Source organism: Rattus norvegicus, chromosome 6, assembly GCF_021556685.1.
Source record: "Rattus norvegicus strain SHRSP/BbbUtx chromosome 6, alternate assembly SHRSP_T2T, whole genome shotgun sequence".
Lineage (NCBI taxonomy): Eukaryota > Metazoa > Chordata > Mammalia > Rodentia > Muridae > Rattus > Rattus norvegicus.
The window spans coordinates 108,820,777-108,834,655 of NC_141539.1; the positions used below are offsets into that span (position 1 = coordinate 108,820,777).

Genomic DNA, 13,879 nt, shown 5'->3' on the forward strand with positions numbered 1-13,879 from the left:
CTCACAATCTTCTGCCTCATTTTCTCAAGTGTTAGGTTTGTACTCAAGTGGTTCCTAGAATTGTGTACCTTTGATAGCTTATAATATTTCAGAATTTGATCAGAGTGTAAGTGGCTGGGGTCGGAAGGAAGAGCATTGTATTCTACAGGTTGGCACACAAGCGTGGTTAGAAAGTGAGCCAGCTCACCTCTGGAGTCATGTGATCCAAGAGGACCATGGAAGGCAAGAGTGAAGCATAGCTGATAGCATCCAAACGAGCTCATTCTGCCTCTAGAGACTTCTGCTCTTAGATCACGTGTGCCCCTGGAAACCAGTCCCCCTACTCTCTGGAGGCAGTGAGACACATAACCTCAGAACTCAGGTATAGTCAGCATCACTGGAGCCAAATGAAGACAAAAGAGATGGTAGATGTTGTATCTACTGTGTAGGGCTTCTAGGTATAGGCTGCCCCATACCTGCATTATAATGGTGGAAACGCCATTTATCCAGATAAATGGATCTTCTATTTACTGAACTAGGGGGTTTCTGAGGAGGAGAGAGGTGGTACTCTCCACTCCTCATTGTAAACTGTAGAAGTGCTGAGATAAACACTATCTGGCTCATAAGGCCTCAACCATTTACCATGTGAACCTTGCAGAAATGGCTTGCGGACAGATGCTTAGAGAAAAATAAATGTCCTCAGAGGAAAGACTCTAGCTCTGTAGTTCTGAGCTTTAATTAAAAAACAAGCAGGTGGCCTGTGACCTGCCCAGGATGCTCATCAGTTTACAAACTCTGTACACACACACACACACACACACACACACACACACACACACACACACTCACACCTAGCAGGTTTCTGTACTTGACTCTTCAGTACAAATGGATGTCTATAGTTTTTCCAGATCCTCAGGGAAAGACCCAGACTGAAGGGATATCATTTACATATTCAAACAGAAGGAAGGGACTTGGACAACCAAAAATAACTCAACCAACAGAAGAAACATAATACATTGGAAGATTAGTGACCTTTGATATATGAATAGACATTTCATTGGTATATGAGAAACTTGGTGCTATGATAAGACTCTTAAGAGTGTGTCTACCTATGATTTAAAATCATTAACTTGACAAGTCAAAAGACAGTCCAACAAGGAGATGAAACACTGAAAGAAAAACTGGACTTATAGTCCAGGTTGTTTGTTTGTTAATTAAAATTTGTCTTGTTGAACAAGAAAAGTGGTGGATTATGGGTATTAAAACAACAAAGAAATAAACTTTACAGGAGTCTTTTAAAATGTGTTTCATATTGTACTTAGTATGAGGAATCCAAACAACAAGGGGAGGGCCATCATGAAATTGCAGAGCACTTTAGCAATAAGGAGGAGACTCGAAATCCACATAGAGAGAAACTGACAAAGTAACAATGTGGACCCAGAGTTCTCAGCAGTGACGCTGGGCAACGAAAATGTAGAGCAATACCTTCCAGCCTCTGAAGGAGGTGACTCTCAACACAGTGACCTATGCCCGCCACTATCGGTCAAATACGGAGATTGACAGGCATTCTTAGAGCCCAGGCGCTCAGATATTCAGTTCTGGAGAACCTTGCTAGACAGCGACTAAACGATGGGCTTCATCACAGCTATAAGGTGAAAGCAAGATCCAGAAGTGGAATCCAGGGAACAAAGAACCAACTTAGGAATGAAGAGAGTCACGAGATGATGGCTTGACGTCAGGTCCAAGGAGCCGGCTGTCCAGATAGAAGCCAGGGCACTAAGGGCTGCAGAGAAGACACCATCTGGAGGCAGGGACACCCGGATGGAGGATCTAATACAGAATGGAGTGGGGGTGGGGAAAGTCTATTTCTATGTTTCACAGGTTTGCTAAAACACTGGAACGGAGTAGGATACTGTTAGCTGAGCAGCCAACGGTCGTATCCAGATTGGTAATGTGGACACTGGTTTGACAATAGTGAGGTGAATTCATCTGGGAGTTCCTCAGAAGGCAGGGAGTGAGGGATGCTAGGGGACTCGTGAGTAGAAGCTAACCTTGTTAAAAATTAATTAATTAATCAGCTATAAAATAATAACAGCTATAAAAGCGTATGCTTTAGAAACAGTGAGGCTCACTGAAGACTCAGAAGATGAACGACAGATGCGTCTGTGAGAAAGGTTGGGGGGAAACACCTGGGGCCATTGCTCCTGGCCTGCCCCAAATGGTAATTTAGTATTGTGTGATGGGCATTTAGGGCCACTGGTCTCATTACATATACACACACACATATGCACCCTACCCTAGCATTGCCCCTAGCCATTTTCTATTTTCTATATACGTGTCAGCTAGTCATGTATATTAGGTTATAACTCTAGCTAGAAAAACTGAGTTGCTTTTGAAACCCAAGCCTGTGTGAACTCACAGTCGGGTGGGATTTAAAAGTCCATACAGGAAGTGTACCATTGGGTTGAAGGATTCTGATAGAACTGTGGAATTCACTGTGAATTCAACTTATTTTTTTGAAGTTCGTAATCATATCATTCGAGGTTGTGACCTCTGTATTAGTGAAGCTGGCGTATGCCATGGGAGAGGCACTGTGGTTCCAGGAAAGAGTCAAGTACTGGGAAAGGATACCAGTGTGTATATACTAGAACTTATGGTAACAGAGAAAACCTGGCTTGTTCGGGACAGGGGAGGCTGAGAGCAGCTCGACCAATCAGGAGTGGGAGTGGGTTTTTCCTGCAAACACTGCTGTTGTTGGTGTGGGACAGCACTGCCTGCCTGCCTAGGAAGTCAGTTCTTTGCCTTGCTTCCTCCTACAGCTTAATCGCTTACACGGAGCAGTATGTGGAATACGACCCTTTCATAACACCAGCAGAGCCATCTAACCCTTGGATCAGCGATGACATCACCTTGTGGGACATAGAGATGAGGTAACACATAAACAAACAAACCAAACAAAGGTTGGGGGAGTGAAAAATCTGTAATCTAAGGCAATTACCTTGTTCCCTATTCTAACACGAATGAGACTAGAAAAGGCCCAAGCGTCCTCCACACTGCTGTCTGCTTGCTCAAGGTTCCTCCTTGCTGCTGTGGTTTGTCCATGGGTTCTCTGTGTCCGTCATGGCAGCTAGAACTGCTCCTATGGCTTTCGCGGCCAGAAGGGGAGACTCTGCTGCCTCAACTTGTCTCCTCCATCTCAGATCGCAGCAACACTGACTACCCCCTCTATGTACCATCCCTGTCTCTCAGTTCTTCCCACCAACCTCCCTCAGCGATACGAGCCTGATTTAACAACAATGGGTGAATGCATTCATCTAGGAGTTCCTCAGAAGGCAGGGAGTGAAGGGGCTGGGGAACTAGAAGCTAAATCCTTATCTAAAATTAATATATACAAAGAACATTATTCTCCCTGTGGAAAAGACAAGGCAATAAAGCAGAGAGCAGCTGAGGACTTGGCCCAAGGATGCACAGTTGGAATGCAGCAGCCTTAAGGCTGGAACCCAGGCGGAGGCTCAGGGCTGTGGCTAGGCCTCACACTGGCCTTCTGACATCAGAGGCATCAACAGTTTTAGCAGTACTTGGCCCTGCCCTGGGTGGGAAACAGGTGTGTTGACTTAACAGCTGAGGGGAACTTGAGCACAGTCACAATTCCTAGACATGCCGGCACAGTTCTGTGTGGTACTCCTTCGCCCTCTGATTTCTTCTTTCATTCTCTGTGACTCCAGTGTTGTCTTTCTCTTTTAGTAAAAGTCATAGATACTTACTATAAAATGTTAGTCTATCCTGGTATGCATAAAGAAGGGAACTCCTCCCTTCCTCCAACCTGCCCTCCAGGAAATGTCTGATGTCTCAGTTCTCACCCTGCAGCAGGGTGCTGGGCACTGAGAGGACTCCCAAGGGTGGTCCTCTGTGCACCACTGGCAGACTCCACAGGACATCTGATGTACATACTGGCTTGGGTTCATTCAGTGTAAGGATCAGCCCACATCCCTTCCTTTTTAATGTCTCATCTTTGCAAATTCAAGTTCCAAGTTTTGTGATTAAAAATTGACACAGACTAGGAAGTTCGGGTGGGCATGATCCTGCTAGATCCAGTTGGAGAAGATGTGCAGTGCATAACATATATTCATAGAGACTGCCTTGGTTACGATTAATAGTGATGTGATGTATCATGACCAAAGCAACTCTATTTTGCTTACACTTCCAGGTAACAGGTCTATCACAGAGGGAGGTCAGGACAGGAACTCAAACAGGGCAGGCACCTAGAGGCAGGAACTGATGCAGAAGCCATGGAGGGGTGCTGCTTACTGACTTGCTCCATGTGGCTTGCTCAGCCTGCTTTCTTATAGAACCCAGGATCACCAGCCAGGGATGACACCACCCACAATGGGCTAGACCCTCTCACATTAACCACTGGTTAAGAAAATGCCCTAAGGCTTGTGAAATCTGTGGAGACAATTTCTCAGTTAAGGCCCCTCTTACCAGACAATGCTAGCTTATGTCAGGTTAACATAAAAACCAGTCAGGAGAGGGGTTAAGAATGAAATTAAGACTTTTTTCCTTCAATGTATGTGTATTTTATATAGTTGTTAAGTTGCTAGGATACTAATTCATGTTAAGTTGACCCGTCCTACGTTAGATAAACAAAAATATTAGATATTAAGTATTTCTTAGGACTCATGGATATTGTAAAATTTACCAAGACCTAAGGGTGCGATGAACTCAAAAATTTGAGAGGCTCTGAATTAGTGACTATCTCTTTAAATTTTCGTACACAGAAAATATTCTCATCTCTAATGTAATTATGTTCATTATATACATATAATGCTATTTTAATTAGCAATATATAAACACATACTAATCCACCTTATCCTTCTTAATATTTGCATAATATCCCCTGGCATGAATGAAGTAAAATTTATTTAACCAATCCCTAGGCCATAACTATTTAACTCATGTCTTTTTCTGTAATATAAACAACAATTCAAGGAACATCCCTATACCTAAATCTAATTAGTTTTTTACTATAAATTTTACAAAGGAAGAATTACTTCAAACAGAGTGCATGTTTTAATTTCGGTTCATGTGCCAGATTTTCTTAAATAAACCTGAAGCCCTTTTCCATGCCTTTAGTTTAAAGGTCCCCATCCCTTCCAACCCCAACACGAGCGATCTTTCTCTCTTAATCCTTAAACCCAATAGATTGAAATAAATCTCACTTTGCTCTCTTACTTGAGGATGTCTCCTGTGGTCATAGAGAGTCATTCTCTGTGACTCTCTGCCAACCTGTCCCTTCCCCTTTTCCCCTAGTGATGGCTTTGCTTTCGATATCAAGATACAAAGATCCCACTTTCATTGGTCTTTTTCCTGATTCCTTCTCTTCTCTCTCTCTCTCTTTTTTTAAATTTCTTTTCCTCTTCCTCAACTTTTTATTTTCTAATCAGCTTCTGCCTCCTCAAATTCCAGTTTCTGTTCTAGTCACAATCATGTTTTACATGGTTTGAGTTTAAAGAATCACTAATTCATAGCAGGGCATGTGCATGCTTGAAAGCAGAAGTTCCCCCTGCCTTCCCATAATGCACTGGTCCCAGAGGTATGCTAGCATGATGTCTTTTAAACCGATGTTCTGAACCTACATTTCTATCAATGTTAAGAGGACATAAAGTGTGCAAATGGGCATCTACTTTTAAAATCCTGCTTCTGGGGTGGCCAGTGCATTAGGTACTTTTCCTTTGCTGGGATAGAGCACCAGGAGGGAGAATTTTTTTGGGCTTATGGTTCCATAGGTTAACAGTCTGTCACCATCATGGAAAGTGGCAGGCATGGGCAGCACGCATGGTGGCTGGAGCAGCAAGCTGACAGTTCATATCCTGAACCCCAAGCAGGAAGTAGAGAGTGAAAACTGGGTAGGGCAAGCCTTAAGCTCTCAAAGCCTGCCTCCAATGGCAGCAAGGCCTTAGGAGATCCTAAGTCTCCCTGAAGGGCAGCTCCCGCTGGGGACCAGATGTTGAAATGCCTGAGACTCTAGGGAATGCATCTTATTCAAACTGCTTTGTGGGTGTTTGTGTAGTCTTCGTCATTCTGAGGGACGCAAGAATTTAAAACTTTCATTAACTCAGGGTGTCTCTTTTCTTCCTCCTCCTGTTCCTAAATGCTTGCTTCTGTGTTTTTCATGCCCTCCCCGACTCTTGTTTTTAACCATTTAGGTACATTTAAATTCATATTCTAAAGTTTTTAAAATTTATTCTATAAAGGTTTTTCTGTGTGTTTGTCTGCCCTCTCTGTCTCTGTCTCTCTGTCTCTGTCTCTGTCTCTGTCTCTCTCTCTCTCTCTCTTTCTCTCTCTCATTTTTAACTGTTTAGATATATTTTAATTTATATTTCTAAATTTTTTAAAATTTATTTTTTTAAAGATTTTGCTCTCTGTGTTTGTCTGACTTCCCTTTCTGTTTGTCCCTCTGCCTCTCTGCCTCTCTGCCTCTGTGTCTCTGTCTCTCTCTGTCTCTGTCTTTGTCTCTCTGTCTCTCTGCCTCTGTCAGTCAGTCTGTCTGTCTGTCTTTCATCCTTCAGTAGGAACTCTGGGCCTCTGGGGTAGAACTCTTAAATCTCTTGGGCTGTCCCCTGCATCGCTCAGATGTGTTTGTTTTCTGTGTTCTCTTTATGTTCTTGCCACTCTGGCATTGGTGGTGGCACTGTGCTCTGACCTCATTGTCTTTATCAGCATCTGGTCAGCTCCCTCTCCCTCTCCCTCTCCCTCTCCCTCTCCCTCTCCCTCTCCCTCTCCCTCTCCCTCTCCCTCTCCCTCTCCCTTCCCCTCTCCCTCTCCCTCTCCCTCTCCCTTCCCCTCTCCCTCTCCCTCTCCCAGCCCCCACCCCCATTCCCTCTTAGTAACCTGCTTCCACAATGTGGAGCCTACTATGTATGTAGGGAGCTTCGAACCCTGCCTGTCTCTCTGAGCCGTTTGCCTCTCCCGGCTGGCTTTCCTTCTCGCTCAAGCCTTCCCAGGCATGATGGCCATCCAGTGCAATGTCATGGGTGTCCCACCCCTCCGGCTGTTATGTCACACCCCTCTAGGTCACTTCTAAAGAGGCCCTGTGATTTGCTTTAGAGTCCAGTCTTCTGACACATACAAGTACTCAAAAGTATAGATTGCGTAGAGGGGTAGGTGACCCTTTTATAATAGGTGGCCCAGTTTTCACGTTATCATTCAAGTATCTACCCTAACCTAATGCCTAACCTAAGAAACAGTACAGCCATGGAGTCTTATCTACTCGAGCACATGGAGCTCTATTGTCTCAAGTGAAAACGAAGCTCTACTTCCCCTGCAGAGCTCCCATACACACTCAGCCTTGTGGAACTGTCAATAGAAAGGCAGAGTGTGAGATCAGTGCTGACATCACACCTCAGCCTAGTGATGGTCACCATCTACACAGTAAAATCCAAAGACAACCGAGGAAATAACCAACAGTCAGCGCTTTCTCCAGTTCACCTAACTTCAGCTCATACAATGAGACCTACTTTGTAATGTGCTCTGAGTAAGAAATCCTCTGGCTAAAACTCTAGCAAAGTCAATAGGAGCTGCCGTCTTACCACCTGGCACCAGAATTCCTCCTTGCTTGGCAAAGGGCACTCAGCCATTTGAGGCAGAGAGCAGGTTCTGTAGGGAAGGCCTTGGCAGACTCAACCAATAAAGCAGAGGTTAGGCTGTTGGCAGGGAGAAGGTGAGATGGGTGTGCTCTAGAGAGGAAAATAAAGGACAGGAGACAGGGGAGGGGAAGGAGAAGAGCCAGGGCAAGATTAGAAACCAGGGAAATTCTAGTAACCAGAGATAAAGGCCTTCTCAAAAGCAGGAATACTGAGTACGTTAGCTGCCAGGAGAAATGATAGGAGGTGCCCTTCCCTCGAGGCTTCATGTATCATCCCTGAGTGTCTTCCCAGACCTCAGGTGTGCATGGCTCGTGGCATAGGGCAGAGGAGAAGCCATGTGAGGACAAGCAGGATGCAATGAGGATGTCCTTCTGTTCATCTGCACCGGGCTCTAGTCTTCTGTGCTACAGAGAAATCCATGCTGACTTATTTTGAGCTCCAGGCCTGAGGATATCAGAGGAAAGCCTGCACTCTATAAAAATGAAGGACATATTGTATTTGCTGCAAGGTGGGTGTCCAGTGAGGGACAGCGACTGAATAAAGGACAAAACTATGTGAGGTATACTTGAAACAACAGGCATTGTCCTTGGATCCCTTCTGAGCCTCAGATAGGGTGCTATTAGATGCAAAACTCTAAGAATAAGAAAGCATTCATCATCAGATTGGGAGGTAGGGGAGGGATAGGACATCTGAGAAATCAGCTTCCATCGAAGAAAATAACAATAGTCAGGACTTAGCATGGAGGGAGCAGTCAGCTAAAAGTCATCAGACCACAGCTGGAAAGAATTGGCTGATCTAAACATTACCAGAAGAGTATCTTAGGGAGGCCCAAGGGAAGTAGTTCTGGTAGCAACATTAATCCAAGGTTGGGACCTCATGAACTGGTGGGGCTCGCAGAATCGTGGTCAGCCATTTCTTCCCTGCATGGGGTAGGTTTGAGGCTCCCTCTCTACTGAGGAGCAAGCATGTGAACAAACCTGGTTCCTTCTACCTGGCTGAAGGAATCCACTCCCAGTCAAGATGGCCTGCTGAGGAGCAGAGACAATTTTTGACTTGCCTATATACAATTATTAAGCTCCCTTTAAAAATTAGATGTATTAACTATTTTATGCATATAAGTGTTTTGCCTGTGTGTATGTGTGTGTACCACATGCCCATCTAGTTCCTGTGGAGACCAGAAGAGGGCACCAGATACCCAAGAACTGGAGTAATAATTGCCCCAGATCATTGTGAGCCATCAAAGTGATGCTGGGAACTGAACCCTGGTCCCACACAAGATCAACAAGTGCTGAACTTCTTAACTACTGAACCATTGCCCCAGGTCCCTCAAGTTCCTTTCTTAAAGCACTCAGTTCCTAAACATGCCCCACCTTGTGGATGTATTGATCCTTATGGTGAAAGAAGACATTTATTTTCATACAGACTGGCCTCGATGTCTTATTTGGCCAACAGACTGTGGCAAAGGGACACTCTGAGAGGCCGCCATACAGAGTCCCAGTAATTTCTAAACATACGGTCTTAAGTCTTTGAAATGGTCTGCCATGCAGGGAGAAGTTCAAGCCACTGGGAAAGCCATGTGGGATCCCTCTCCTCAATAACCCCAGATGAGCTCTCAACAAACAGCCAGTGTCAGCTGCCACAGGGGCAATTTGGACACGGGCCGGGTCTAGCCCTCAGATGACCTTTTAAACCACCTTGCAGCTCAGTGATCACAATGAGAGGGCACAGTCAAGCCAGATGAACTGAGAACACTGAAAGGGAACCACACCCCCGCTGGAATATCCAAGACTTTCCAGCTCTTCTTGGGGTGGTAAATAAATAAATAAGTCAAGATCGTTTCTTCACAGCGTGGCCCTAACTTTGAGGTCATTAGATATGCTTCCTGAGTGGACTGGCCCCCGTTTCACAATTTTTCTGACAACTTCTCTTAGTCCATTCAGGCTGTCAAGCAAAAAACACAGTAGACTGTGTGTGTGACTTGCAAATGAAAGAAATTTGGTTCTCTTTGTTCTGGAAACCGAGAATGTTGAGACCAAGGTGGCAGTATATTAATGTCTGAGGAAGGCATGGCTCATGGTCTGAACGAGGTGACACTTAGGAGGCAGAGGCAGAAGGATCACACGGGTGGCTTGGCTACAGAGTGAATTTGAATCTTCCCACTGTGTTCTCTTATGGCAGCAAGGTGAGAGCTCTGAGCCTACTAATGAGTTTATTGATAAAGACATTAACTTCATTGCTCTTGGCTCAGTGACTTCCGAAGGCCCCAGCCCTTAACACCATCATGCTGGGGGTCAAAATGTCAACAGATGAGTTTTGGAGGGACAAAAATTTTAATCTGTAGCATTCTACACATGCTCCCCGGTTTGTAAACTCTCATATGTTGCCCAGATATCACTAGCAGTCTCTCTCTAACATCTACTTTAAAATAGTATCTAAATACCATCTAAATAGATAAGAGGAAGTCAAGATTCAAGTCATCTCCAGCTGACGCCCCTTCCAGCTGTGAAACCAACAAGCGACATTATTTCCAAACCATGAAGGGAAGTTAAGATAGGCATGTTCATTCCAATGAAAGAAGAAGCAAGCCATGGGTCACAAGTGAGTCTAAATACAGCAGGGCAAAGTTAAAGGCTTTATCTAAGAGGAATTCTCTTTGTCTTGATCCTCTGTCTGTCAGACCAGACTGAGGTGACACCTCCACCACTCTCTGAAGATGAGCCGTGTGCCTGTGGCTTTTCTGGACTGATATTCTGTCTGCCACACCCATTTGGGTGGCAGCATCATATCCACAGCTCAGCGGACGTCCTCGCTCTGTTAGGGCCTTGCAGCTTTCCCAGGCTAGACCACTACCCTGCAATTCTGCCCTCGAAGTTTGTCCCAATAGCCCCACTGGTCACAATCCACCCTGAAGCTCTCTGCAGGCACCTCTACCCTAGCAGTGGCAGACATGGTTATCTTAGACTGACTGGAATGGGAAGACGCCTGCACCTATTGCAGCTCCCGTGGTTGTAGCCATCTGAGCCTGTAATGGGGGTCACAGGCTAGAGGCCATTGAACCATCTTCATGTCCTTTTCCTATCGTCCTGAAATATAGCCCCTGGCTTTTGTCTGGATGTCTGAGCCCTACTCTATCCTTATATCAGCCATGTGGCCACACCATTCCTGGTCTCCTTTGTTTGTCATTGTGTTTGCTTCTTCGTTGTAATGTGAACACACTAGGAATTTTCTCAGTCCTTATTTAGCAATTCTATCTTTAGTTGATTCCTCTCTCCAAAAGCACTTAGGAAGAATCAAGCTGCTCCTTCCATACAGGGCTTAGAAACTTCCTTGGCTAAATATGTGTAGTATCTAAATACCATCTATTTAGTAACTAATAGTAATTACTAATATTACTTTAAAATATATTATCATATAATAATTTAACAATAATATATAATAAAATATATTATTATGTAATATAGATGTATCAGAATATTTAAATGTTTAAATATAAAAAGAATAATCTTTATAGGAACTAAATAGTATCGTGGTTTGCAAGTTCTGCCTTCCATAAAACACTAGCTTACTACCATGACCCTACTGAGCTACACCTGGAAAGGCAAAGCCAGACTGCAGAAGCCTCCCTGATCCCCACATACACGATCTATTGATCACTGCCCTAGAAATAGAAGACATGGCTGCCAGTCCCACGAGTCAGTGAGGGGTAGCTGAGTTCACATGGTTTGCATCTAGGCCACATACTCAGGACCGTAGCCACCAGTCACAGATGGCTACTTAGGTTTAAACTTTCGTTACTCACATTTTCGATTTCACTTCAAGTCGCCAGCCCTACTAGTGCTTTGCTGGCCTCTGCAGGTGGCTTCAAGCCCACCAAGCATGAATGTAAAATGGCTCCCCCAGTCCAGCAAGTTCTCCTGCCAGGCTCCTCGAGAATCTGTTGCTTTTTAAGCACTTGGATGCATCTGTTCTCTTCTAAGAGGAATATAGATAGTATGTCAGCTCTACAACAAGGAAAAACCCTTGGTCTTCTATACTGACTGTGAGGGGTTTTCGTCTAAAAGGAAAAACTGTCTACACCAGTGGTTCCTAAAGGTTGCTATGACTAAGTCTCTGAGGACCCTTGTGAGACTGGAGCTTCTAGTTCAGCAACTCTGGCTGTGACCTGTGATCCTGCTTGGTCTGCAGATTCCCATCTTGAGTTGGAATGGAGGTGAAAAGGAGAGAAGAGGTTCCAGCATGTGACTTGTGAAGTAGGAGCCATTGTTTCAAGGAGGGTCAGCCCATAGACTTCATGTGGGAAGAGAGGACCTGAAAGAGTTCAGCACCAGAATAATATGACCAACCCCACCCCACCCCTTCTTCCTTGTGGATATGAGATTGAAGAGCAGGGATGAGCTCAAAGTTTAAGGCTGTGCTTGGAGCCACAGGACCAGATTGGATTCTCTACTCCATCGCCTCCTAGTGAAAGTCCCAAGGCAACTGGTCCTGAGCTCTCAGTTTCCCTAGCTGGAAAATGGAAACAACCCTAGCATTCTGCACAGAGTATCTGTAAGGACTCAGCCCATTAGCAAATAGAGATAAGGTGGTTAGAACACTGTCTACCTAGTACTCTACAAACAACACAGTGGCTATAGCAGTGAGGGAAGGCAGAATGCTGTTTCTAAGCAAGTGGATCTGCTTTATTCTGGTGAGAGTCATGCATTTATAACTGGTGCATCACTCAATTCTAGCCAGAGGCTGATCTCTCCTTTCTGTATTGAAGAAGGAACAAAAGATAAGGAGCCAGTTTCTTAGACTAAGTATCCTGGGCATTAGAAAACAAGCCGAAGGGGCGAGTGGAAAGTTGGATCTGTAACTGATGGGAGAGGTTGGAGGAGGCCCCATTAGTCCATCAGTGGAGGGGATAGCTTCCTGCAGACAGTGGTCACTTGCTGGGCACTTTGGTGACTCTCACCAAACATGGCCTCTCCACCTACCCCTTTTCAGAAACTGTCACCACTGAAGGGTAAAAGCATACACATGGAATTTGTGTGTGTTTTATGGTCTCTGTTGTTTACACCTGAGGTGATTTCCCTGATGTTCAGTGGCAAAAGAAACTTGAGTCATCGGGGAGCATAGGACAGAGGCTTTGTTTTTGTTTGTTTGTTTGTTTGTTTGTTTGTTTTAAATACTGATCATTTTTTCAAACCTTCTCCTCCAACCCAAAAGCAAAGAGCCCAGCCAGCAGCGAGTGAAGCGTTGGGGCTTCTCTTTTGATGAGATACTGAAGGACCAGGTGGGGCGGGACCAGTTCCTCAGATTCCTGGAGTCAGAATTCAGTTCAGAAAATCTCAGGTAAGTAAACATTTGAATTGTTCTCTCCCTCCTCTGTCTCTGTCTCTGTCTCTGTCTCTCTCTCTCTCTGTCTCTCTCTCTCTGTCTCTCTCTCTGTCTCTCTCTCTCTGTCTCTCTCTCTCTCTCTCTCTCTCTCTCTCTCTCTCTCTCTCTCTCCGACTCTCCATCTCTCTTTCTCAATGAAACATCACTGGGGGAGTGGTCAAATTCAAGTACTGGCTTTTCTGGCTATGGTTGGAATTGAGGCTTTTAATGGAGTTAAACAGTCAAATGACTTTGATAACACCATTCATCGAGTAAAACTGTGGAGGGGAGGGTTTTCAGATTGGGATGACAGCTCAGAACACCCATTCCCCAAAATGTGCCAGCCCTAGAGATTCAGGGCCCTTGTGTTGTTAACAACCATTGTTAAACAATTTATTGTTAAAGAAATGGGTCATCGCAGGGCTCAATTCAGAACTCTAGCAAGCCAAGTCAGTGTTGTATAACTAGAGACCTGACTCTACAAGCGAATAAAAGCACACACTTTCTTCTAGAGAAGAATTCTGTCCCTTCCGTGGGATTCCTGGATCAGAGGATGCCACAGTCCCTGATTGTTTCTCTAGGCCCATAACTTAGGAGGGAAATATGCAAATAAGGACTACTTAATAGGAGAAGGAAGAGGGAAAATGAAATCTGCTGAGAAATAAAAGGGATAAGGGGAGCATAGAAGTTCTTCTCACAGACAGGAACTGTGGGCTTATTCAGCCCCCTGCTATGTCAGATGAGGAACCAGGGGACTTACAGGACTGGGATTAGGTATTGCTAGGTGAGACCCCTCAGTGACTGCTTAGTCAAGGTCCTCAAAACTGACAGGACAAACACATCCATTAAAGATGGATTAGTAGACAGGAAGTGGTCCAGGTAGTCCAACAATGGCC

At 44.8% G+C, this 13,879-nt stretch overlaps 1 protein-coding gene across 21 annotated transcripts in view; it reads left to right on the top strand.

Annotated features, from left to right (window-relative positions):
- Rgs6 (regulator of G-protein signaling 6) overlaps positions 1-13,879 on the top strand; it is a 536,804-nt gene that overhangs the window by 470,341 nt on the left and 52,584 nt on the right. For all 21 annotated transcript variants that reach the window (XR_015622117.1, XR_015622119.1, XR_015622118.1 and 18 more), the window contains 2 exon segments: positions 2,799-2,909; positions 12,834-12,959. Coding sequence is in view for 17 of the 21 variants with exons in the window: in XM_087554419.1 (XP_087410545.1) it covers positions 2,799-2,909; positions 12,834-12,959 (237 nt within the window). In the remaining 4 variants the exon portion in view is untranslated.